Genomic DNA, 13561 nt, shown 5'->3' with positions numbered 1-13561 from the left:
AGACGCGACTTGGCGCGTCCGTCTCCACATGATCTTATCGCCAGCCCATTGCTGACACCTCATCCTGTCCAGTCTGTAGTGTCTACAGGTCGATAATCTGTTTGAGATAGTTATATACAGATCTTCATTCTCAGGAAATACACGTGTGAGTTAATGGTCAACATATGTACTTATAACAGGGGAATATGGCATCCCTCAGTTTATGCGAGTCCCCAGAAACTGAAGCCACGGACGCCCATTATTCACCATATAGTACTTCCCATCCTCCTCACAGCCCAGATAAAACGGCGCTACCATGCTCTGGAAAAAGAGTCAAGGGTTCATGTAGAAACCGTACGACTATGTGTCTTGAAGAGGCCAGGCCATGCATCGTCCTGGACCCGTTTCTTGGTAGACTGCGCTCCCTTGATGCACCACTCTTTGTTGGTACAAGGGAAGGAAGTGTGTCGGCCACATGGCATGTCCGTCTCGTCTTTAACCATTTGCCAAAAGGAGCCCCCTTCACCTGCACCAAATACAATGGCAAAGTCACCGACATGTAGAATAGTGACCGAAAGCACCCTAATCATACGCCTATGGAGCGTTTGACATGGGGTGACATACTGGATGCGAAAATACCCTCTTAGATATATTTCACCTCTGAGCCCTAAGGTTCACGATAACAGGCATCCTCGAGATTCTTGAGGCCCCGTATCGCTTCATCCACGACTTCTTCTCCTGTGGTGCCAGCAGGGCCTTGCATTTTCCCATAACGAAGGTCACTCAATTCACCAGCTGTGGTTTTCAACTCAGCTAGTAGAGTAGTTGCGTTTTGGTCCACCTCGGCGATCTCATTCTCAACGTTGGTGCAGGCCGACTCCATCGCCGATAGCAAGCTCGACACCGAATGGTAATCGTTGCCGACAACGGATGATGGCTGGCCAAAAAGCTGGACATCCACGTCCATTTCGCGTTGATCGTTGACACTCATGCCATCGATGCCGGTCTTCATGATAGACCGACGCAACTCCGCTTTTTGGTTCTCCCCTTGGCGGGTTTCCGCGTCAATGTTACCATTGACTAGATCCATGTCTTGCTCGCGAATTTGCTGTAATTCACGATAGAGAACTCTGATCTGCGGGTGAGATCGGAGACGTTTTGGAAAAAGTTCTGTAAACTGTTGCAGCGATATCACTGTTGGCAATGAAGCTGGAGACAGCAGAAAATTGCTCAGGATGGATGTCTCGGAAGGCGCCATGGCGGGAGAACTTGAAGTACCAGGTTGCTTGTAGATTTTTTCGTTTTGTCTTTGGAATCAATCGGCTTTTGAGCCTGTGTTACTCTCTATCTTGTACTGTAGGCCGAGCGAGACAGTTGGACAAGAGGCCAGAGACCAACAATGAGGTCAAGCAGGCAGGCCTCAAACTCAGCAATAGATGAACCACCCCACAATACAACAATGAGGCTAGTTGAGCGGGATCCGGGCCGAGAAAGGAAGACGAAAGGGTGCGCGAGGGAGGGAGGAGGACGAAGAAGATGCTGATGGTTGTGGTGGGCGGACAGGGAAACACGCGTTACCAAATAAAGTTGTTCCGCTTCCCTTTCCTTTTCTCTCTCTCAACGCGCGCCAGAGTTGCCAGACTGATAATCCTCACGCTCCCCAGACATCATACATCTTCCTATCTTTCTTTTTTCTCGCCATCCAACTGCAGTTGAACTTTACAGGAAATATCTATTAGCACTACGTTCTCCGTGCTCCGGGTCTCTATCACCCTGGAATCCCGCCACAATCTTGTATCTGCAAGCACTGGTTGCATGCGCGAGAGTTCAACTTCGCTGATACACCGGCCTTGACGTGGATTAGAGGCTGCGTCTTGCCTGCAGAAAAACATTGCTGAAGTCTGCAATCTTGCCATCTTGAATCATTTGAAGTCTTGGCCTTTTGCCATCGACTTCCAAGGCTCCCGCACGTGCTACTTGAAGCTGATCTGGCTTCCAACCTGCGGCGCCTTTATTCAGTGGCTGGGTCTCAAGCAATCCACCGGCTTCTTTTCTTTTACCTCGATCGTTCAACAATCCTTGTATCTATTGCGCTCCTTTCATCATGGCGCCAGCAAGCCAAATGACTTATCACAAGGACGAGCGTGTGCTCTGCTTCCACCATGAGATTCTGTACGAGGCCAAGATTCTCGACACCAGGCACACCGATCCAGATGACCGCAAAAGTCCGCACGAATATCTAGTGCATTACAAGGGCTGGAAAAACACGTGAGTACGATCCTTTTGCTTTTCATCCCGTCTAGCCCATCCGTAGCCTTCGGTTCTTCTCCTCCCAAAAGGCACACAGGGATCATCTACCCGTGGCTATCAGCACACAGAGAGTATTTTACTGACGCTCCCTCTCTAGCTGGGATGACTGGGTGCCGCAAGATCGCCTCCGTAAGTTCACGGAGGAGAACAGAGAGCTGGCCACCACGCTCCGCCGCGAGGCTGAGGCGGCTTTTCGCCAGCGATCCACCAAGTCCTCCGCGAAGAAACGAGGAGGCTCCGATCGCAGCTCGGCGCGGGGGAGCGAGGAACGCCAGATGTCCGTTCCCGGCCGCGGGACCAAGAGGGGCAGAGACAATGACATAGAAAAGGTAAGTTGTTCGAATTTTTGTCGATGTATAATGGCCGTCAATGTTGTCACTGTGTGCATCGACGGATCATCCAGACACCCGGATTCCTGGCTAATGCACCCTCTAGGAGGACAATTTCTATACCCGTCCATCCGTGAGAATTGTCATGCCGGACAATTTGAAGTCGCTTCTTGTAGACGACTGGGAGAACGTCACGAAAAACCAGCAGGTTGTGGCGCTGCCGGCTAAAGCTCCAGTGAATCAAATTTTAGAAGACTATGCTAACGAAGAGAAAACCAAGCGCGCCAGCGAGGCCGAGGTGGACGTCCTGGAGGAAGTCGTCATGGGGATCAAAGAGTACTTCGACAAGTCACTCGATAAAATCCTGCTTTACAGGTTCGAGCGCGAACAATACCGCGCTGTCCGGAAGAAGTGGGAGGCTTCGTCGGGCGAGTTGGCCAGCAAGGGCCCTCTGGATACGTATGGTGCAGAGCACCTGACGCGTCTTTTCGGTATGCCCCCGTCCTGACCATATATTGCGTGGCGCGATCCTAACTAGAACATTAGCCACCATGCCTGAGCTCATCGCCCAGACGAACATGGACCTGCAGTCCACCAACCGTCTCCGCGAGGAACTCTCTAAGTTCACGCTTTGGCTGAGCAAAAACTCCAGCAAGTACTTTGCTACCCGCTACCAGACTGCAAGCAACGAATACATTGAAAAGTCGCGGGGTGTTGCCAACCCGACTCCAGGAACTGCAACCTCACGGCTGGTTTGAAGCAGAACATGTGGCGGGATTTCTCGGGATGCTGGCAAATTACTTGGTTTCCATTCGCTTATGTGTTTACTATTAATTAGCTATGATGCGTGTTAACACAGTTAAGGGTTCTCAATGAGAATTACGGCGGACGACGGCTCCCAATCTGTAACAATAGAATGGCGCGGGTTTATAAACAAAACGGTGTGCGCTTTTGTGGGTGCGAAATAGTAGGGTAGTAAGATAACCTTGACAGGCCAAATCACGTTTCATTTAGTGAGGCTATCACAACATATACATCCCTAATGACAGGAGTAGGAACGACAGCCAGCTGATTCCTATTCAAAGAGTAATAAAAGTCAAGCGTAGCCTGCTCCTTTAATAATCCAAGGAGCGAAGCGAGCTACGCAACTAGCTGTCGGCCATCGTCAACAGCGCATCGAGCCGCTCGCTTCAACTCTATCTTCCAGTCTGTCTCACGCCACCTTGTCCAGGCGCTCAGCCCATCGGGGGGCTGGATGCTCAGCGTCTCATAGCCTTGCTTGATGATGCGATGTACCTCGCGGGGACTCAGGTTCTTCTTCAAGTTCGCAGGCACCGGCGCTGGGGCGTCGCCGGTGGCTTGCGGGTTCTGATCCGGGTTGAACAGTAGAGTGTAGAAGTGAGTTGACACAGAAATCAGGGTGTCAATGGCAGCGACATGGATGTCGCTGGTGGTCGGGAGGTTGGGGATTTTAGACGTTGCGGCAGAGGTGGATGATGTGGTCTTCGGTTTCAAGGAGTATACGTCGCGGAATTTGGTGAGGATAGGACCTGTCTCGACAAGCTTGTAGAATAGGTCATCGTAAGAGGCTGGATCGGGGAGGAAAGTATCGCCCGTGGCAACACAGAATGCGATCAGATCAACGAGGGTGGTCGTTAGGGTGGTAATGTGGGGATGAGTAGACAGGTCGGATGCGTATGTAGTGAGGAAACGCATCAGGGAGAGCAGGGTGCGCCATAGCTCCGACCAGTGGTATGTCAGGCGGGTCTTGTTCATAGACAAGTATGTAAGAAGACGGAGAAGAATTGCGATCGATTGGCTGCATGTCGTTTAGTCTTGCTGCAGCATACTTTAACAAGGGGAGATAGTTTACCTATAGATGTCGACGTCGAGGCGGCGACGTAAATTGTGGGTGATTGTATCGATCATAATGTCAAATATGGCTGTGGCCAGAACGCGTTCGCCCGTGACTAAAGGCAGGTAGGGTTGCCTCTGTCGGCACAATCTGATTTTTCTTTTGGTTTCCTCGCTGCAGAGGTGCTTGCACAAGCTCGAATCTTCGGAGAGAATACGGAGTGTGAAAAGATTGAGTTCGGCATAGTGTGCGACTCTCGGGGACCGATAGGCATGCTGTAAAAGATACGAGGTCACGGAAAGGAAGCTTGCGAAGGGCGACTCTTCGTTATCCTTCTCGGGAGCGGCGGTCAGAAGATGGTAGCCGAAGAGCTTATTCGCATTGGCAAAGTCGTAAGTTGCCAGAAGAATAGCTGCTTGCTGAGCAGGCCTGATATCGTCAGCGGGGGTACGGCCCTGACATTGGATGCGGATGGTCATACAATGCTGCAAAGATCTCCTTGGCTTCTTCTGCAGTCGGCGGACTGGTCTTGTCTCTCTTGCTGGGTGCAAGCACGCCTAATCCAAAGAATATCAAAGTGCTGATCAGGGTCCAGCCCTCGGGGGCATCATCTTGCACGGCCACGTATCCATTTCTCAGGGCAGCGCAAGACAACCCCACGGACTTGACGATCTTTTGGATGCTCGACTCGTTCACAAAATCATCGAGACGGAGCTGATAGGGGTTCTGAAATTCAAACTTGTTATAGTTTGCGAGAAGACCCAGGAGAAGGAACGGCTCAAAAACCTGCATCGGAGTCTCCGATTCGTGAACGAACTGTACGGGATGTCAGCTGTGGATAAATAAGTGTGTTGTATAAGCGCAGACCTTCATGAGCGAAGGGAACAGGTCCCGATGCGTGAAATATGACACCAGACTGGTTTTGTATGCCCCGCTGGTCATTGCAATGGCCGTTCTAATGGCCTTGACTCGGAGATCCACTAGAAAATCGTTACTACTGATCCATGGGCAAAATATTTGTGGATACTCACCACTACTACCATTGCGGGTGATACCATCTAACATGGTAACAAATTGGGACATGACATGGTCGACATCGTCGAGACCCGCGAGGACGGTGATGACATCCGAGCTCGGGTTGGTGTACTTTTTCTTCAGTACACAAGCCAGAAAGACCGTCAAGGTCTATGATGATGTTTAGAGGCTTCATCGTAACAGTCGGTTATTATCATACTAAGTCTTACCTCTAAGGCGTACGAGTCTACCGGACTGGAGCCCGAGGCAGCTTCGCGGATTGCCCGCACGAAGAGCTGCTGAGTTTGAACCTAGTGATAGGGGTCAGTATATGACTGGGAAAGGCAGTTCAATGCAAAACACACCTGTAAGTTGAGCGTGTCATCGGGACTAAGCTTGTCGAGGACGGAGTTGAGCTGGCCACGATCCGGCGGCAACAGAAAGAATTCCCTCCAGAAACCCTCCGAGGGTTCGGAATAATCGGATGTCTGGCAGGCTCGGTCAGAGGTTTATCATAATGGAGAAATTACATGGGTACATAGAGGGGTAGGGGCAGTGATACCTGGAAAAGATTCTCGTATAGTTGAACGATCTTCGGCTTGAAAGTTTCGGGTCTACTTTGCTGGGTTAAGGGGGATTCCATCATGAGAACATGAGATCATCGCTCGCAGCCTCTCACGGGAAGAAGAATGGCAAATTCGAGGGGGATGGAGGGGGGAGGAGTATGGAAGGGGAGAGGATAATCGACCGAAACTGCTTTATTATTGTCTTTCTTGACACCACGTCGTCGTATTCATCGCCCACCAGCCTTTTTGCTGCCTGTTTGGGCAAGAAACCCACACCAGCCACGCAACGCCATGGCCGGCTGAGCCACAATTCATTAAACGGGCCATGGCTCTGGTGATCATGGGGTTGTCGTTGTATACGGGGTATGGGTTGAATGATGTGATATATTTGAACCTATATTATGGTTTATTATATCCATTAACTACGACGCATACGGCGTGGTCTAGTTGGATGGGGTTCACGTTCCTGACTAGGTCCAAGGTGGACATGTGGAGATATATATCATGCACCCTCGCATAACATCGAGTCAGCGGTGATCATATTCTAGCCTATTCCCTAACCATCGAAAGGCCCGATCCAGCGATTCCCTTCTAATCCATTATGATTAATTTCAAGTGCCGCGGACTGAATCTTCATCGAGAATGCATCCCCTACCATTAGTCATAATATGCCTCAGGCACCAAAGTGGGTGCCTCACGAAGAAGATCCGGTGTCTTCCCTCCAATCGCATTCGGGCTATTCAGGGCCACGATGGATAGAGAGAGAACACCACCCGGATCTTCCAGAGAACCCATGCCCCCTCCAGTCATGAACGCCCTCCGATCTGGTATCGGAATTTCTCAACCATTCAAACGGTAGGATCAGATGATGTTGGAGACCTGCAGTGGCGCCACTGGACATGTGTAGAAACGCGCGGATTCTGATTGGCCCGTCCCCCGGGTGACTCTAACCGACCGCCGCCTCAAAACACCAGCCAAAACTCCCCCCCGAAGTTTCTCTCCATCTTTCCCATCTTCACGACCTCCACCTCTCTCTTTCACCTCATCACCCACCACCACATCTATGAGAATCTCATCTTCTGCTGTACGATTTCAATAGAGCGCATACTCGGTCCTCGTTATTATAGATCGGTCATATCATGTCGTTCTGCAAAGCGACTTTCCACTCTCCGGTGACATCATCCGCCACAATGCTTCGCTGCATCCGAAGTCTTCCCACCCCTCGTTCGACACAGTCTCTTCGTCTATTTTCATCACACGGGAACGCACACCGCTCGTCTAAGCGTGACATGCAAACAGCTACCGCATACCGTCCTCATACCTTGCCGACTTCGTTCCCTCCACCTCGCAACCCCGGAGCTTCCGACACCTCCATCTCTGCCGAGTTCCCCTCTCTTTGGGAATCCCCTTCCCAGCAGATCCCCAAGAAGCAGGAGGCTTCCTCCAACGTTAGTCTTCGAGAAGGTGAGGCGCAAAAGCCGAAACCGGTCACCTCCGCTTCGACCGCCTCGAAACCCGCGGAAAAGCCCCGAAGGAAACTGCGTCCTAGGAAGGCCGCCATGAAGTTGACTCCAATCGCTATCGAACAACTCCGAAAGCTCCTGTCTCAACCAGAGCCCAAGATGATCCGAGTTGGCGTAAAAAACCGCGGCTGCTCCGGTCTTGCCTACCATCTGGAATACGTGGAAAAGCCGGGAATGTTCGACGAGGTTGTCGAGCAGGATGGCGTGAAAGTGTTGATTGACAGCAAAGCCCTCTTCAGCATTATCGGCAGTGAGATGGATTGGCAAGAAGATAAGCTGAGCCGGAGATTCGTCTTTCGGAACCCCAATATCAGTAGGTCATCCCTAACCATGTTCTTGGTTGAAGCGAAATTGCTAACGATGATCTTCTACAGAGGAACAATGCGGATGCGGCGAGTCCTTTATGGTCTAGACAAACGATGTTGTATTATGTTTCTGTTTGGGTCATTTGGAGTCGCATTACCAGGCATTCGGACGGCGTTCTTGGGTGACTTCGCTTTATGGGATTCTATTTTCTTATACGCCACACTGTCGATACACTGATTCCCGGGCTATGAGCCCACCACATGCAATGCGTTCTTTGACGTTTTCTTTGTCGCTGAACATACTGTTCCAGGGGATGACTGCCCCTGTTATAGACTTCGCGCCCTTGTTAGCAGGTTAGCGCAGTCACTATGATACCAGAATAATAAATAAGAAAATTCCAAACAACAATCGCCTGTAGATACCTATCCATCATTTGTCATTCTTCCGTTGTGGTCGATTTGCGGACATCTTCTCTTTCGTAAGACGTGGAGGTTTTCCGCACCAGCGGACAGTTTCCCGCCACTCCCTCGAGTGGAGTTGGCACCGTCCATGCTCATGGTGTACGGAGTAGCAGCAAGAGAATTAATAAGTAGATATATATAAATATATATAGAGAGAGAGAGGGTGTATCTAAACTACATGCCTTCTAGATGGGCTGTAGGTTAATACCTCGTGAATCACGTGGACCGGCACTGAGACCAGCTATGACGCTTTCCGCCTTATCGACTGACTCGCCATCTACAGCGTGCTCTGTACCTCCCTCTACCCAGGCTCTCAACCACTTCATCCAGGGCCGCCATGACACCCCCCAAATTCCTAGCTCCGGATATTACCCTGGTGGATGGTGAACATACCCCCGAGCCTCTTCTTCTCACCGTCCGCTTCTCCGCCTCCATCCCCGATCTCCCACTCGATGTCTTATCGCCGGACACCACCACAGCCGCCGGTGTCAAGCAATTGATACGCACTCGCCTGCCCCCTGACCTCTCCTCACACCGACTACGTCTCATTTACGCTGGCCGCGGACTCGAGGACCCTGTCGCTCTCTCTGTCTCTCTAAAGCTCCCCCCGTCACCAACCCGATCGCCCATACCATCAGACAATGATGCTGCCGACCCGGCCAAAGGAAAAGACAAGGGCAAGGCCCCCGTTCGCGAACAGCCACGTCTCTACATTCACTGCTCCATTGGAGACATCGTATTATCCAGCGCAGATCTACAAGCCGAAGCCGCGGTCGCATCCACCATCCAACAACAACATCAGCAGGAAGAAGACGAGTCGCACACCGCGAAGCAGACGACCAGCCCGGGCTCGCACCACCAGGATTCTTCTACGACGACCCCCGCCCCCCGTGGATTTGACCGTCTGCTCTCGGCGGGGTTCACCCCGGCGGAGGTGTCGGCACTGCGGTCCCAGTTCCTGGCCATTCAGTCTGTGTCGCGCACGCCGGACACCATGCCCACCGGCGCAGAGCTGCGCGAGCTAGAAGACCGCTGGATGGACGAGGGGTCCTCGGCCATGGCGGCCGGGGCTGCAGGTGGAGCAGGGGCGGGCGACGGCGGGCCGTCCTTTGCAGATGATGATGGCGGGTTTGGTTCGGGCTCCCGCGGCGCCATAGATGATATGCTCTGGGGCGCGGTTATGGGTTTCTTCTGGCCGGTGGGATGTGCCATGTGGCTCCGGCGGGAGGAGGGGGTTTGGAGCTGGCGGAAGGGGCTTGCGGTTTTTGTTGGCGTGGTGGTCAATGTTGCCTTTGGGGCGATGCGGATTATGAACTAGGTTGGGTGTTTTGGCGGATGTTTACCATTGTTATGATATGATACCCCGAGTCGGATTATGAGATGATTGCATTCGTTGGTCGAAATAAGAGGTTTATTTATCCAGACCGCATCTAGGTCTTGCTAGCAAGCAATGAATCTTATCATACAACATTCCATGGGGGGTGTGGTGGACCCCAGACCGCGATATCAGAAGTACGTCGTTAGAAATAACAGAAAAGACAGAGAACTCCCATCAACGCCTGCTCGACTCAACGCTCAATGAAACTTGCTGTAGATAACGCCGACAATCAACAGAATCAGGACCGTGATGATCGCGATCGAGATCATCCGATTCGTAGCCATCCTGTCCAAGACTCGGTGGTTAGCAGACGGGTCCGTGATGAAGGGACGAGAAGGTGCCAGTACCTACGGGCCATGCCCCGCAATGTCTTAATGCTAGTGTCCACGTATCCCTCGCTCTGTTGCAGGCCGGACCGGGCATGTTCGATGGTCTCTCGTTGTTGGTACAGGTCGGCTAGCGTGTTGCGACCGATGTCCTCCGTCTCCAGCGCAACCCGCTGGCTTTCCTGCAATCTGGCGGAGCTGCGCTCCAGGCGGTCCGTACCAGACAGAAGCTGCTGTCGCTGTTCAAGGTGGGCATCTTGTGGGTCATCGGTGTAGCGGTCTCCGAAAAGCGCCCTGCGGTCGTCAGAGAGGGACTTGAGCTTGCGTTTCGCCTCGTCGATGTCCGTGGAGTAGTTGCGGAAGCGGGCGTTGACCTTCGACCGGGCTGCGGACGGGATATTCTGCTTCTCCATCCGCATCTGATCGAGCAGCTCCGTGGCTTCATCCAGGGCCCGTTCGGCCTGGCGGATGGCTGATTTCCGCTCCTCCCCTCCGCTCGACTCCGAGATCTGATCCAGTTTCTGGTTTAGGTCGGCCTGGACGAGCTTGAGTTCTGTTTCGTAGCTGCTGAACAGCTCAGAGCCGGCATCGGTATCTAATGGGTTCGACATGATGTTGGGCTTTGTGGATGCGTCAGGGAGAGGAGGGTGTTGGTGATTGTAAGTCGGCGGTCTCAGGCCACTGCACTGCCTTATCTCACTGTCGTCACGTGATATCTATCTGCTGGCTAGCCGGAATAGGGAATGGGACCTCGGGCAGCTGGCCTTTTTGTCTGGCAATTTGATTATGGGAATATGGGACTTCTCATGTAATTGTCCACGCTCCAGAGGCGAGTGACTCCTGACAGTCGGGGATGCGGATGTGGACAATTATGTGGCCAGTATCTCGGTGGCTGGAGCCCTGATGTCATTCCCCAGGGTGCGCTAATCTAGATAGGAGGGATAACGAGGAGAAGGGAGATATAGATGTGGATTGACGGACATTCATAGTACCGGAGTTTACAAGGATGTTGAGGGATAGGGAAATGAAGGAAATTGTTCATGATGGTCTTCGTTATCTGAAGACCCATACATGATCTCCACCGAGGTTGATTAGGCCTGTCTCACCTTGATGGATTTACTATTTATTCTAGTTGCCTTCCTGGTGCTTAGTCCAAACCAAGAGTTAACTATCTAATTGAGTCCTGAAGAGAAAGATTTGGCCCAGTTGTAGTTGACTCTCCTTATGATGGTCGGTAATGGCAACCAAGATGGAGGACGAGGTGCATACGTCATATCGTACGGCCTACAATGGGCGGGAACTAAGCGGCATATACAAGTTCCTCTTCTTGTCCTTTCATTCTCCGAACTATATTCGCTCTCCTCAACCTTCATCTGCGGAAATGACGATATCACTCCGATCAAATGGAATTAACCAGTGGAACTGCTTTCCACGTAATATTCCCGAAGGAGGGGTTTCTGCGCTGCTGACTCACTTCTCTGCTTAAGCACCCGTCATCTGATACGGTCAGCTATGCATATAGTGCCATTCATGATTCATTTCTGTCTTCCTGAACCAGGCCTTCTATGACTGTCTTTCCCACAGCAGCGCACTCCTCCAAACTCACTAGAGGGACGAAATACCTGTTGATAGTCTTCGTGGCGGGCTTGACTGAACTTTGCTCGAAGCTATATGGCTGGTTTGATTCAGAAGTCTTGCTCATGTCGGTCCTCCAACCCGAACGCATTGCTATTATCGGGGGTGGCTGTACGGGAACAACATGCTTCTGGGCTCTGCAACACACTACCCATGACGTCCATCTGTTCGAAGCCTCCGCCGCTCTAGGAGGCCGCATAAAAGAATACCGGCTTGAACATAATGGAAATAAGACGACCGTGAATACAGAGATGCCCTCGTTCAATGCCGCCGCCTCACGTCAGTGCTCTAATATACCCTGCGACTTCAAACTAACGACATCGTCCAGCTAACCTTGTTTCTTTGCTTCGGCATCTTGGGATCACTACATCGGCAATACCTTTCACCTTCAGCATATCGAATGAAGTCAACACGTTTGAATGGGGTAGCAGTATATCAGAAGGAGCCCTTCGCCAACTCTGGGCTCTGCTGAGCGTAGAAACTTATCGCACGCTTGTCGATGTCGTATGGTTCAAGTATTTTGGCGCGGATACTCTCTCAGAGCCCCGTCAATTGAAGAATCCCCATCATACATCTATACCTTCTAATGCCGACGAATATTTCTCAAGGGAAAGATACTCGACTGGCTTTTCTCACCGGTATCTTTCGTCCCTCCTATCGGTACTTTGGAGGACGAACGCTCTCAAGTATCTTCCGAGACTTCCCATCAAAGCACTCGTTCACTGCTTACGGGACCATGGATTCTTTTGCGTATGGAAGATAATACCAAAATGGTGCCGGGTTGATACGGGGGCTAGCCAGCTAATCCAAACCATGGCTAGGAAATTTCCTTCTGAGAAAATACACCTTTATACCAAAGTCCAGGAAATACAACGATGTGGGAAGAATGGGAAGCACAATTACAGACTGCTAATATCTGATGGCCGCCAACTATATTTCAATCGCGTTGTTTTCGCTATTGATAGCCGAGAAATACTGAACATTCTTCGCTTGAATGTAGATCCAGACGAGAAAGAGATCTTGCGAGACCTATGTACGGTTCGGAATATTGCTGTCCTGCATTCAGACCACTCTGTAAGTCAACTTGGGAATCGCTTAAATATCTCGATCAGTTCTCATATATTTTACCAGCTCGCATCGGACATTGACCATTCGTGGCCTGCCTGCAATTATGTCGTGTCACCTACCAAAACCTGTGACCAACAAAGCCGAGATCATCTCTCTGATTCGAGACCTCTCAGGTCTTGCCTCACGTATAACGTGAATGCCCTTCAGGACATCCCAGCCTGTCTATTTGGTCGCGTATTCATCACCGTGAACCCGCTGACACCCCCGCATCCTCGCCTCGTTCACGGCGTTTGGGAGTTTACTGATCCAGGCCCGACCCCTGCAGCTCTTTACGCGCAGAGCTGCCTTCCCTCTATACAGAATACGCGTGGATTGAGCTATGGTTTTCGTTGGATGGGGCGCGGCTTCTTAGAGGATTCGGTCAGCGCTGGTTTGGAGATCGCTATCGACCATTTTGGAGCCAAACTTCCATTCAAGTTTAGCCATCCTACGGATCCGATGGACTCGACAGACACCCAACGTTTGAGCATGAGCGATCATCTTGTTAGAATTGTGCTTAGTCTCGCCCAGACTTATGTTCTTCTCTGTGAGATCTGCTGGTTCTGGTTACGCAACACGTGGGCTAGATCTGGGAGCTGAAGATCAGCTAAAAGCTCAGGTAGAAGGAACGATTGTTGACATTAACATAAAACAGCTATGACGAATCATTTGCTAGTCCAGATACAGAAACCCATCGTCTCACCCGTTCAGGTATACATAATGTGTGATGTTTTCCTTTGTTTCCTCTAAGCCCAAATCGAATTCACGCAAA

The 13561-nt window shown here is 51.3% G+C and overlaps 8 protein-coding genes across 8 annotated transcripts; 5 read left to right on the top strand and 3 right to left on the bottom strand.

Annotated features, from left to right (window-relative positions):
• Window positions 1–22: 22 nt before the first annotated feature.
• Window positions 23–1540, bottom strand: BDV59DRAFT_181323 (Cnl2/NKP2 family protein). The gene has a single exon (XM_073690213.1). It carries the CDS (start codon window positions 1235–1237, stop codon window positions 647–649), a length of 591 nt encoding a protein of 196 aa, XP_073546714.1. The 5' UTR covers window positions 1238–1540; the 3' UTR covers window positions 23–646.
• A 65-nt stretch (window positions 1541–1605) lies between these two features.
• Window positions 1606–3558, top strand: BDV59DRAFT_181322 (MRG family protein). Its single transcript, XM_073690212.1, has 4 exons — window positions 1606–2247; window positions 2387–2618; window positions 2725–3109; window positions 3165–3558. Exons 1-4 carry the CDS (start codon window positions 2084–2086, stop codon window positions 3374–3376), a joined length of 993 nt encoding a protein of 330 aa, XP_073546713.1. The 5' UTR covers window positions 1606–2083; the 3' UTR covers window positions 3377–3558.
• BDV59DRAFT_61322 (ARMH3 family protein) lies at window positions 3529–6387 on the bottom strand. Its single transcript, XM_073696761.1, has 8 exons — window positions 6050–6387; window positions 5853–5975; window positions 5718–5798; window positions 5505–5658; window positions 5341–5453; window positions 4955–5289; window positions 4492–4902; window positions 3529–4437 (listed from the first exon to the last, which is right to left on the bottom strand). The coding sequence occupies exons 1-8, from the start codon at window positions 6131–6133 to the stop codon at window positions 3759–3761; spliced, it is 1980 nt and encodes a 659-aa protein (XP_073546712.1). The 5' UTR covers window positions 6134–6387; the 3' UTR covers window positions 3529–3758.
• Window positions 6388–7066: 679 nt separating this feature from the next.
• Window positions 7067–8288, top strand: isa1 (Fe-binding Fe/S cluster assembly protein ISA1). Its single transcript, XM_073690211.1, has 2 exons — window positions 7067–7889; window positions 7951–8288. Exons 1-2 carry the CDS (start codon window positions 7193–7195, stop codon window positions 7986–7988), a joined length of 735 nt encoding a protein of 244 aa, XP_073546711.1. The 5' UTR covers window positions 7067–7192; the 3' UTR covers window positions 7989–8288.
• A 345-nt stretch (window positions 8289–8633) lies between these two features.
• On the top strand, window positions 8634–9834 carry BDV59DRAFT_61280 (DSC3 family protein). Its single transcript, XM_073696759.1, has one exon. The coding sequence runs from the start codon at window positions 8681–8683 to the stop codon at window positions 9659–9661; it is 981 nt and encodes a 326-aa protein (XP_073546710.1). The 5' UTR covers window positions 8634–8680; the 3' UTR covers window positions 9662–9834.
• Window positions 9728–11386, bottom strand: BDV59DRAFT_181314 (v-SNARE protein VTI1). The gene is made up of 2 exons (XM_073690210.1): window positions 10069–11386; window positions 9728–10006 (listed from the first exon to the last, which is right to left on the bottom strand). The coding sequence occupies exons 1-2, from the start codon at window positions 10656–10658 to the stop codon at window positions 9919–9921; spliced, it is 678 nt and encodes a 225-aa protein (XP_073546709.1). The 5' UTR covers window positions 10659–11386; the 3' UTR covers window positions 9728–9918.
• A 130-nt stretch (window positions 11387–11516) lies between these two features.
• Window positions 11517–12254, top strand: BDV59DRAFT_61268 (uncharacterized protein). The gene has a single exon (XM_073696758.1). The coding sequence runs from the start codon at window positions 11613–11615 to the stop codon at window positions 12012–12014; it is 402 nt and encodes a 133-aa protein (XP_073546708.1). The 5' UTR covers window positions 11517–11612; the 3' UTR covers window positions 12015–12254.
• Window positions 12174–13554, top strand: BDV59DRAFT_61284 (uncharacterized protein). The gene is made up of 3 exons (XM_073696760.1): window positions 12174–12432; window positions 12504–12756; window positions 12814–13554. The coding sequence occupies exons 1-3, from the start codon at window positions 12269–12271 to the stop codon at window positions 13387–13389; spliced, it is 993 nt and encodes a 330-aa protein (XP_073546707.1). The 5' UTR covers window positions 12174–12268; the 3' UTR covers window positions 13390–13554.
• The last annotated feature ends 7 nt before the right edge of the window (window positions 13555–13561 follow it).

This window comes from Aspergillus ambiguus (assembly GCF_047715705.1).
Source record: "Aspergillus ambiguus strain CBS 117.58 unplaced genomic scaffold BDV59scaffold_22, whole genome shotgun sequence".
Lineage (NCBI taxonomy): Eukaryota > Fungi > Ascomycota > Eurotiomycetes > Eurotiales > Aspergillaceae > Aspergillus > Aspergillus ambiguus.
Note: the sequence above shows the minus strand (reverse complement) of the source record. Positions and strands in the feature narration are given on the sequence as shown.